The following is a 12,168-nucleotide window of genomic DNA, read 5'->3' as shown; positions in this document are numbered from 1 at the left end:
ATTATAAGTGGAACCTTGGGGACAATGATGAAGTGCTAAATACAGCAAACATGACAAAATTAGGTTTAGCATTATGACCTCTATAATCCCATAAAAACTACTCAATATCTAGCCAAATTTGTAGTTTATGATTAGATATGGTTACTACCTACAAAATACACACAATTGGCCTAAGAAACTAGTGATATTGAGAAATCTATACTTGCTACACTAAATGTCTCGTATTCTTCAGCAATCAAAAAACTCAACCATCATCATATACTATGCTACATAGCGTATTAGGTCCCCCAAAACTCAAAAAAGATTAGCTTTATGCTATACATGCCACTTACACAATCAAAATTGCATGTGGATATCAAGAAAGGCACCAAAAAAATCATAAAAGTGCTAATTTTGGCCAAAAAACAGAATTATGCAATTCTTGTAAGTTGGTCATAACTTTCAATTTTAACACTTAGTTCTCCCTAGCAGCATCAAAACATATTGAGAACTATGAAGACTTATCCTTTAGCATTATAAAACTCACAAACATGAAGTTTAGAGTGGTATAGTTGCAAAAAATTGAGAAAAAGGCAAAAGCAGGACCCGTTTTTTCACACAATTTAGGTTCAAAAATGTTGTGCAAGAGTAAGGTTAATGGTGAGATCGATATTCCAAAAAAAATGTCAAGTTTTTTTCAGCGCATAAGACAACTTTGTGGATATAGAGCACCTAGAAATTCATTTTCATACTCTTCAAACAATTCAAGCACAATGGTCACTTAACAGGATACAAAAGTGTCTAAGGACATAAAAGTGTCGTGTTACCATTCTAGTGCTAGAGCTCATATATGCATGCACATACAACTTGTTTTTTTTGTATATTAGCTGACAAATTGGCATTGCAGTTGAAGAGATGGCCCCAAGTTGATGCGTGGATGGGAGAAGTGATCTTCTTTTTCTCAATATCGTTAAAGAAAAGTATAGATGGCTATGATTGGTCTTCTCTCTCTCTTCTCTCTCTCTCTCTCTCTCTCTCTCACACACACACACACACACACACACACACACACACACACACACACACAGGTCTTGAACTTAAGATCATCAAATAGATCTTGAGATACCATCAAATTCCTACAATATTTTAAATATTTCTCTTATCATGACTTGTGCAGGTCTTGAACTTAAGATCATCAAATAGATCTTGAGATACCATCAAATTGTTCCTACAATAGTTTAAATATTTCTCTTATCAAGACTTGTGCGAGAGAGAGAGAGAGAGAGAGAGAGAGAGAGAGTCAAAAGATAAAACATGAATAACTTCATTCTCACCCAAGTTGTCAGACATATTTTTTGGGATGGTTCCTATAGCATTATAAATTCTCTTCTTCTTCTTCTTCTTCTTCTTCTTCTTCTTCTTCTTCTCTCTCTCTCTCTCTCTCTCTCTCTCTCTATCTATATATATATATATATATATATATATATATATATATATATATATATATATATATATCGCTCTCTCGGGTTGATTTTTGATAGAAGCCATTGCTTGTAAAAATTCAAAGAACTTTTATATTTTTAAGCATGGCCCATAGTTTAACTCTTAAAAATAAAAAGGACGGAAGATCACAAAACTGATGAAAGGCCCGTCAACTGGGCAATATCTCTCCCCATTCGGGGTGCCAATGTCCAGGTTTGTTTTTGCTGCACATTTTACCCATTTCAAGCCATTTTGCTCGTTTTTTATGGATGAAAAATGTTAGTTACCCTTTTATGAATGCATTGTAATACCAAGAAAATAATAGTATTTTGAAAATTTGAAGAGCAAGGGTCCTGCTGGTGAGACAAAGTCCCTACGAGCTCGATGGTAAAGTCTCTCTCTCTCTCTCTCTCTCTCTCTCTCTCTCTCTCTCATGGTCAATAACGTGGATAATAAACCCTTCATTTGCATGCATGTCCTTAAGCAAAACAATCCATCTCTCCTAAAATTATCTTTTTTTAATATGTGGATTTAAATTGGTACATTTATTCTATATAAAGTAAAACATTTATCAACTTTACATTGTCAAAAGGCTTTTCATTTCCTATAAATTTCCCCTTCACTTTTGTATTTTTTTATGTTACCCTTCAATTTTGCATTTTAGATTAGATGTTTTGTAAGCTTTTCTTTGAAGTGACCCTCCGTTCCTTGAAAATTTTAAGTTCCATTTTGTATAGTTATAAAGGTATCTCCTAGACTTTCAAGAGGAAGAGGAAGGCAGAGAGTATAAAGGTTATTGGTAGTCAAATATAGATGTCATTCATATGACTACTACACATGATCAATCAAACTTGTCTATTTTCTAACTGAATGTTGGTGATTGGTAGCATATGAGAAGGTGCAATCTATCATTCTTGGTTTTTGGCGGTAGCTAAGAAAAAGTTCTCAAGAGCCAAGCTTTCAAACAATTTCATTTAAGGTTCAGTAATAGAGTAGGTGTACATTTATTGTGTTTGAAAGTTTCATGACTGGACATTGAGGTGATAGATTCTACAAAGGTGCAAAATCTTTTGTGTCTTTCATGTGAAATTTCTTGGAACGTGTTGTTGTTTCATTTGTTCCTTTTGTAACTTGAAAAATCATGTATAGTAGCCTTGTACAAGCTCAGAAATAGAGCTATCAATCAAAGTGAGCAAAGATGGCCATTGTTATTTGCAAAAAAAGAAAGAGCTCTCTTTTTTGTGAGAAAGCTTTCCAAAATGATTAATCTAGTCTCGTAGAAATCTTTCTAGGATGATTAAGCTAGCTCGGCCTTGTACCAGATAAGGACAGTAGCTGTGAATCAAAACAATGCAAGGTGTCATTGTTATTTGCCAAAACAAGGTGAGGAGTCATGAAGGTATGCTGAAGTTAAGGGTATTGGGAGTAAATCTTAATGAGGTGCTAAAACTATATATCATTTTTTTTGTGTTTCAATATAAAATGTATCATTCAAATACACACACAATCACAAATACTGTAACATAATATGTTACAGTGGGCCCACTTAAACAACAAGGTGAAAGGATCACATTGGCATTCTAAAATAAAATAAAATTGAAAAGAAGTCAAACAAAAACAATAAAATAAAAGAGACTCATTGACAAAGTAAACCGGAACAATATTTTAATGCTTTCATAAGAAAAGGTAGGTCTAGTAAGCATAAGAAATACTAAAACAATTTAATGAAATGGACTTCTAGGAGGTCCTTAAATGAAAATATTCTTTCACAAATAAAAATAATGTGATATCTCACATCATAGGACCGAGCTTCTATGAATGCATTCCCTAATGCCTTTTTTAGGAAGCCAAAAATAGAGTCTCGCTTTTTGCAAGAAAGGTTTCTTTCTAGGATGATTGAGCAGCTCTCTCTCTCTCTCTCTCTCTCTCTCTCTCTCTCTCTCTCTGTCTGCATGTGCGTGTGCGTGTGCGTCTGTGTGAAAACACTAGGCATAAAGGTATTGTAGCATAAAACAAAGTTACTATTGTAGTGGCAAGGCCTTCAAGATTTTTTGGACTCCTACCAAGAAACATCGTACTAGAGAATTTAGGGATGTCCCAACTCCAAATTTTACATCCTAGGAGGCTAATATTTGATAATGTGGCTAAACTTTGATTAATTTTTTGAAGGTATGACTTGAAATTACTACCTAATACAACCTTAAGAAGGTTTCCTCTTCCATAAAAGTAGTTAATATTTGACCATATTGCCAAATCTTAAAGTAATCATGGATTCTCAAACAAGTTGGAATGGCCAAACTCTCGAATATGGTGCAAAGAAGGATTTATTCTTTACAATAGTTGGAAGAAGTTACTTCTATGCATACACACAATTAAGCTTTTTTAGAGGGTTTACATAACAATGGTAGCACCATTGGGTATAAAAATCCCCCCATTGGGAAGAAGTGTTAAGTATCGTGATGAGTGAGACACAATTTTGGATTTGAATGCACTGAAATTTGCAATTTTACTTGGTATAGTAGGATTTTGTGATCAAAATGATATGTGACTTAGTGAGCATGCGCATGGTGGGAAGACCTTGAAGGAAGAATCTGTGACTGCCCAATATGTGTAAAGTTTTAGTGTCATGATATCAAACATTGGTGTAATAGTCACCACATTATGCACTTATAATCTGTGACTTGCCCCACACATTAGACCACATTATGCACTTATAATCAAACTTGAAATTGGAAACTTGCCCTAATATAGTCTTTTGGTCCAAAAAAATATGAATTGCAAATATCTTTACCCTATGAAGTACCCTTGTGTCCAAAGCAACCCCATATGGTGTCAATGAACCATTATCAATGTGCATAAACCCCTGGATGAAGAAAAAGCTGAAAAGCTTAGCATCACGATACAAACATTCCCCTCCTCCTCTCCTTTGGAGGAGTTGGATTAAGGCCTTTCTTTGATTTTTGATGCACCTCCTTTGCACTCATTCCATCCTCGTATGCCATAATAGTAGCAGACACAAACGGAAGATTTTGCTCTACCCTAGAGGGACTCGACATTGAATAACCCAGTATCCACCTTGCTCTTTTGTCAAAAAAAGCAAGTGAGCTTACAAGTAGAGGTGGAGCACCTTCAAGGCACCACTTTTATTTGCAAGATAATCGGCACCCAACCTAACTGAGGAGAGGTGTTTGATCTCCTCCAAGATCACCTTTTAGCGGAGGTGGGAAAGATCATCGACGTTTAGATTCTCCAGCACTGCTACTACCATATCAATTTTGAGACTTTTGAGATGGCATTCAAGGTCATTGTAATGAGCCCCCTGGCCATCCGAGCAACTAGAGCTCACTTTCGACAGTGGTGCCATGGCTTCGATCCAGCTATCGATGTTCTTATGGAGGAGGCAGACTGCTCATTTTGGTCTTCTTCCTCGGCTTAAGGAGAGATTACCTTTCGATACTTTCCAAGATAGGTTCTAAGATTGGGATTGTGTTGAAGACATCGTGCATGGCAGCTTTTGTTGCTGTCAGGGCAACAAACATACCTACTATACATGTTCTAGTTTGAGATGCCCACACCCTCTTGAAGGTTGTTCTACTATCTCGGTTGAGTGGTTATTGGCCCTGTTAGAGCGTGGAGTATTTGGGGCTCCCAAATTGGTGTTTCATTTGTAGACAGATGGGCCATCCTGCAAAGGCCTGTCCATAGGCCTCGACCCGTGACACAGACCCAACCTACTAAGGCTTGATAGGCTCAACACATAGAGATGTAGGGAGCACAAGCGGGTACCTCATCTTATACAAGTGTCCAGGAAGAGGAGGGTTGGTAGCATATTTGTGGCCATCATTGCCAGGGAAGGACATGCATGTTTGGCACCCCTGGTGGTGGACCTGCACCAAACGAGTAGTAGTGGATTCCCACAAGGAATTTTTTTGACTCTCTATCATAGGATGAGCCGGTGGATACCCCTTCCACCTCAGCTTTGCCTCCGATATCCCTTCCCCTTCGCCTACTGTCCCCACTTCTCTACCTCCACCTTCACCTCCTCCACTTGCCCCCTCCGCCTCTCCCACCCCTCCCACTAGTCCCCCCTCTCTGTCACTTGTTCCCTCCCATACCCTATCGCCGGCCTAGGGGATAGGTCAATCTTCAATAGCTCAGAGGTCTCTTGGTAGTGCATTTGCCACAAGCTACTTGGCCTGAAAGGAGCAACCTGTGGACGCCCCTGTTGGTGCAAGCATCCCCTTTTTCAGAAGTCCTTCGTAGGCTAACCAGTTTTGACATACATTGCCTATGGGACTTCTTCAACTACAACTTTACATGTTTTCTCGACGAATCTTCTCCCAACCTTGAGGGGGCTTGCTTCACAGTCCATGTACTACTATTTCTAGCTAGAGGCCATGGATAGAGCGGTTGGTTTCTCTTTTCCATTGTGTGGTAGGGATCAACTGAGGGGACTATCCATACAGTGTTGGAATGTCTCCATGTTCAGGCTCTCAGTTATCTCACCGCACGAGAGACTTGGGTGTGACAGACTTGATACAAACTCTGTGGCTCTTGGCCAATTTCTTTGTGACACCACCATATATAGTAGGATGTAGACATATTGTGGTACATTTTTTTGTAGACACTTAGAGTGCACCCTGCTATGTATATGTTCATGAGGACACTTGGATAGAGGATGTCGTTCTACAGACTCCATTCCCTGCTTGGGTAACATTGCGCGATTGGCAACGATGGTAGCATTGGATTTCTCTCACTAACCCCATGATGATAGTCTCATGGAATGTGCAAGGCCTAGGTTGACCCCAATTTCTACGTTAGAGGGGTTGACTTAGACAGGAGCTCTAGAGATTCCTTGTGGGTGGAGAGACTCAAATCACAAGATTAGACATAAGCATAAAAAGTTTGATTAAAGTAATGAATCAACCTCTAATTAGAAGATAAATTATACATTACACACCAAAAATTAATGGTTAGGTTAACAAAATTAGTCAAATGTTAAAAAAATTAGTGAAAGTTAACATGAAATTAGCATGGAGTTAATCAAATTAGCATGAAAATGAAGCAGAACTAGTAAGGGTTAGTGTTGAAACTAGTGCTAACTCGGTAGACATACTTGCGATGGATTTTATTCCAAGCACCAAGTTGATTGGTCACTTACTTTGGAATGATGTCCAATGTGCTAAAAGTGGATCCTGAGCAAAAGGCCAATGGACCAAAGATACCTCTCTTGAATAGAAGCATAGTCGAGGATGACTATGATTTCGAGGACGGGGTAATTCACCAAATATCAATTTTAGTTTACTTAAATGAATTTTCTTTCTTTAAAATCAACCATTCTAGTGAGAGAAAATAAAATCGTAGAGGGGCCAATCATGTACAATGGGCAAAGGAATGTGTTCATGAACTAGAGAGTGCTAGAGAAGGTTGTGCCATTGGAAGGTTGTGCCATTGGAAGGTTGTGCCTGATTTTTGTGCTCTTGGCTCGTGCAATCGCAAATGTAAAGCTAAGCTGTGTTTGATCAACTTGTTGATGTATGTCTTGATGGTCTTTACATAGAGCCAGATATTCACAAAGATATAAAAAAATAAATAGGCTAAAAATGGTGGGCTTATAATGTCAGAAACTTATGTCTGCTAAAAATACTAAGGAGTCGGAGTACTGTTATTTACATGAGCTGACCTCAGACTGAATAGACTCAGATTACAGGTATCGAATTTTGGAATAAAGAATTTTGGAATAAATTAAAGGATGTTTTCTGATTTGCTTTCTTGTTTCAAACCGAAATTATCTCTAGAGTCTGGCATGTGTTATCCGTTTGACGGATGGTGTTTGTTTTCATAAAATAAACAAAAAAATACATAGATATAACCTAGCTCTGGAATCTGACTCTTACTGGTAAAGGAAGAAGCGTGGATGGCTCAAGTTAAACTTAGAATTACCTCCTGAATCTTCAGGTTAACAAGATTTTTTTATGATTATGATACTTTGGGTTAAAAAAAACCAGGTAGGTAGACGGCTTTTTTTGCTCCGATGACTGTTCTTAAATTTAGAGGGAGAAAAGTATATGGAATGGGGTTTTTTTGCTTCGACTAAAGATGTTTTTTGCTTTGTAAAAGTACTGGGAGACTGGCTCCGAAACATGGCTCTTCTTGGCATGAAGAATGCGGTAAAATAAACCAGTATCTACTAGGTAATGTTTTGATGGAAATAAAATTATAAAAATGAAGGGAGACTGTCTAACTGGTTTTTTTCTGTATGTCCTATATATATATATTTTGGAAAAAAGCAGATTACCAGGTGTATGTCTTATCCTTTGACTGCATAAAAATGAGGATAATGGACATGAAAGGTATATAGTGTTGACTCGGGTAATATTGTTACTCGAATGGGTAAGGAACTCATGAATGGTGTACTGCAGATCTGAAAATAACATGTCTTACACTAAATGAATGAGATTTATGTAAGTGGTTGGATTAGTTTGGTGACTTTGCTGAGGTAATTTCGGAAATAAGGACTTACCCGGAATTGAATCTGTTACTAAAATCTGGTGTTTTTTTTATAAAAAACCTACTTGAGAGGATTCAAAGGACATTCAAAACTGTTTTTTCTGGAAATAATGGCCAGGCATATTACTTTACAGTAGGGTAAGATAGGTTTCGCATACACGACTATAAAGATTAAATAAAGTTTTTTTAACTCAACTTTCTTTACCGGTAGCCTAGTGTACTGAAGCGGCTAAAAAGGTTATTCTGTGTGCTGGCTTCGGGTATGGTGCCCTTGATGCTGACTTCATATACCGGACTAATGTTAAATAAAAAGCAAGTTTTCTAACTGGTTTTTTTCAGCATTGTCATAGAGGTAGGTTCTGATTAACCTATCACTTAGTTCAAAGAAGTGACAGATTTCTGATGGCAGAAGTTCGATCGAATCTTGGCTTCTCAATTCCTTTTTTAACTTCTTCTGCTGGCTTCTTTTTCTCATTTAAAGTATATAGGCACTTAGCCTTACCTAACATCTTACTAGTAAGTTTGATCTCAATACCACAAGGTAAAACATATAGTGACCTTCCAATTACATTTGTTAGCTGGAATATGGCAGCAGTAGGAATGACATAACATAAAAAAAAGGAACTTTGGGAATAAGGGTTATGTTTGAGAAAAAATAAAACAAAATTTATGGCTGCTCTATGGGATTGGGTACTGTCTGTATCAGATTGGCTGAGAAGCCAAGGATCTTCACTCTTACCAAGTTTTTTTTTTAAAAATCAATTATTCAAGTTAAGAACTATGTTTTTTTTATGGTGACATGGATAACAACTGGGATGCCCAGCATCACCTGCGTACAATCACGTGCTAACGAACTGTTTTCTTGTGGCTATGGGTGCAGGTGAGGGCTACCTTCCTTGATTAAAACGTCCAGTTCTTAACAAATGGTGGATCTCGTAGTGTGATACAAGATTTCCCAGACATTGGGTTTAAGGATACTTGAGCTGTATTTTGTTATCTTCATTACCTTGTACATAATTTATTTTCAACTGCAAATAAATTACTGTGCAAAGCCACTATACTTTTCTAGAATTGTTGTCTGTGAACAGTTAGTGTTCGCTTGCGTATAATTTTATATATTTAGAACTGCTACACACACACACACAGACGCTCAATATAACATTTCATTTCATTTCATTTCATGCCCACTGCCGGCCAGAGTTTGAAGTTGAACGTTTCCTGCTTGGAGTCTTGGACTCTGAACGCACTCCCCCGCATGACCCTGCACCACCCCTCCACGTGCCCCAACACCACCAGCAAACAGTTCATTTCTCTCTCTCTCTCTCTCAGATGCTAAATAAAATATTTCATTTCATTTCTCTCTCTCTCTCTCTCTCTCACACACACACACACACACACACACACACAGACGTTCGATATAACATTTCATTTCATCATCTCTCTCTCTCTCTCTCTCTCTCTCTCTCTCTCTCTCTCTCTCTCTCTCTCTCTCTCTCTCTCTGACTCTGAGACGTTCTGGACACAGGGTAGTCGTCGGCAAAGAAGGCTCTCTCTCTCTCTCTTCCTCTCTCTCTCTCTCTCTCTCTCTCTCTCTCTTCCTCTCTCTCTCTCTCTCTCTCTCTCTCTCTCTCTCTCTCTCTCTCTCAGAACGCTCTATCCACCTGAGGCAGTGCAGGGCTTTAGCAAAGAGAGAGAGAGAGAGAGAGAGAGAGAGAGAGCTGCGCACTACCTGCAGCCCATGAGGTGAGGAGCCGCAGATGTCCGTGAGGAGCCGATGCGCAGGTGAGGAGCCGCAGACGTCCGTGAGGTGAGGAGCAGATGTACAGTACCTGCAGTCGGTGAGGAGCAGATGTCGCAACGTCCAGGTGAGGAGCTGATGCGCAGGTGAGGAGCCGCAGACGTCCGTGAGGTGAGGAGCAGATGCGCAGTACCTGCACAGCCAGTGAGGAGCAGATGTCGCAACGTCCAGGTGAGGAGTCGTAGACGTCCGTGAGTTGAGGAGCAGATGCGCAGTACCTGCAGCCGGTGAGGTGAGGAGCAGAGCCGCAGTCACCGCAAGTGTTGAGGATAGCAGTAGCTGCCCGCAGGCATTGAGGAGTGCAGCCGGTGTGGAGGAGCAGCAGTAGCCGCAAGTGATGAGGACCTCTCTCTCTCTCTCTCTTGAGGATGACGAAGGTGATGGAGCAGGACCTCCCCTCTCTCTCTCTCTCTTGAGGATGACGAAGGTGATGGAGCAGGACCTCCTCTCTCTCTCTCTCTCTCTCTCTCTCTCTCGCTTGCCCGCTTTGATCACCTCCTCGCCAAGCGCGCCTACTCAAGAGGCGGCTGGCGGTGAATTTTTTAAACTTTTTTTTGAACCTTCTCAGCATGAGCCCGCCTGAGATCTCACAATTTGACAAGTGGCAGAGAGGGGGGGGGAGGGGCGGGGGCGGGGGGACCGGAATTCCCTCCCCCATTATCATTTATAGTATAGATTTCCGGTTTGCATCTGTAGGAGGAGGAAGTAGTTAGGAAAAAAAGACTTTCCCCGAAACCCTCTTAGGTGAGCAAAAATGTGAAGGGGATGATCAGGCGTGCTACAGCTCTCTGTTCGTTCGCGCGGGCACTCTCATCAACAAGGTCGCATTTGCCTGCATTTTCGCCATCGCCCTCATCACGGCTTTCTAGTTCCGATGAGGAGATCAACCACAGGGTAAGGGGTTCCCTTCTGCATAACTTGAGCAAGCGCAATCAAAGTGCTCAGCAGAATGCTTTTTCGAACTTGCCTTCTCCCTCTTCATCGTCTCTTGTCTCTGAGGATGAGGACATCCCTACACAGAGTAGGGTTTTGCGACCCCTTCCTCCCACTAACACCATCTCTGTGTTTTGGGATCTTGATAATAAGCCCCCGCATTCAGTCCCTCCTTTTGAAGCTGCCATCCGCCTCCGGGAGGTCGCATGCAGCTTCGGTCGCCTGGTTGACATGGTGGCATATGCAAACAGACATGCGTTCTCTTACCTCCCTGCTTGGGTCAAAGAAGAGAGGCGCAATCGTAAGGAATTGGACAGACTGGAGGTAAGTGGTCTTGTTGTACCTGGGGAACCATATGTATGTAGCTATTGTGGGCGCCGATGCAAAACCAATATAGCTTTGAAAAAGCACTTCAAGCAGCTTCATGAGAGAGAAAGGAACAAGAGGCTCAGCCGCCTTGACTCCTTGAAAGGAAATAAGAAGTTAAAATACAAACAGAGCATGATAGAGAAAGAGACCAAGTATAGAGAGGCTTCACGGGACATAATTGCCCCAAAGGTGGGATATGGCCTTATGCAAGAGCTGAAGAGGGCTGGTGTTTGGGTTAAAATGGTATCTGACAGGCCTCAAGCTGCTGATGAAGCGCTTATGCGACACATATCACAATCTATTAACACAGGCATCAAATGCATATGTCTTGTTTCGGATGATTCTGACTTTCTCCCTGTGTTGCATGAGGCAAAAGCCCAGCACCTTCACACTGTAGTTGTGGGTGACAGGCCAAGGCTGAAGATGTTTGCTGATGTTCAATTTTCTTGGTCAGAGCTTGCAAATGGGAGTGCCTTCGACAAGGCGACTGAGCTAGCAAGCATTTGGTATGGAAAAGAAGGAAAAAGTGATTATGGCTTACACATGCAATCTTGTTTGCAAGAAAAACCAATTGCAGTAGAAGCCAAGTACTTTCCAGTGCGAGCACATGACTTTCAAGATTGGGACGTTTCCGATGAATCCGACAGGGAGAGTCCAGACCAATCCGATGCAGATAGTGGGCTTGAAGGGAGCTCTGACTCGTAGGCGATTGAAGATGATGAGGCAGACGGTTTGGATGATGTTGAGAGTGGTGACACTGGTTCTTGGAATACGACTATGAACAAGTTTTGGGTATCATGCACACCCAAACATTCGTGTCGTCCCTAGAGAGCGAGCTTGTGCCTTAATTGGGCTTTGGGTGTTAATTATACATAAGATTGTCTACATAATATACCAAGGCCGGACAATCCTTGTCATGTTGTGCTCATTTTTTCAGCTGATTTAGGTTCGGTAGAGATTATGTGTGACTTGGTTGGTGTCTCAACTTAGGGGCTCCTATTGTTAGACTTCAGCAGTTTATGCTTGGGTTTGTAAAATCTCTGTTTGATGTCTGGTCAGCTTTGGAAAATGTCTTTTATTTGGCTATATGAAGGCTT

The 12,168-nt window shown here is 40.5% G+C and overlaps 1 protein-coding gene across 1 annotated transcript; it reads left to right on the top strand.

The window, feature by feature from the left end:
* Nucleotides 1-10,467: 10,467 nt before the first annotated feature.
* LOC147428528 (uncharacterized) lies at nt 10,468-11,997 on the top strand. Its single transcript, XM_086497404.1, has one exon. The coding sequence runs from the start codon at nt 10,535-10,537 to the stop codon at nt 11,774-11,776; it is 1,242 nt and encodes a 413-aa protein (XP_086353530.1). The 5' UTR covers nt 10,468-10,534; the 3' UTR covers nt 11,777-11,997.
* Nucleotides 11,998-12,168: the final 171 nt, after the last annotated feature.

The sequence above is a fragment of the Adiantum capillus-veneris genome, chromosome 23 (assembly GCF_014529385.1).
Source record: "Adiantum capillus-veneris isolate H3 chromosome 23, ASM1452938v2, whole genome shotgun sequence".
Classification (NCBI taxonomy): domain Eukaryota; kingdom Viridiplantae; phylum Streptophyta; class Polypodiopsida; order Polypodiales; family Pteridaceae; genus Adiantum; species Adiantum capillus-veneris.
This window is presented reverse-complemented; position numbering and strand designations above follow the sequence as displayed.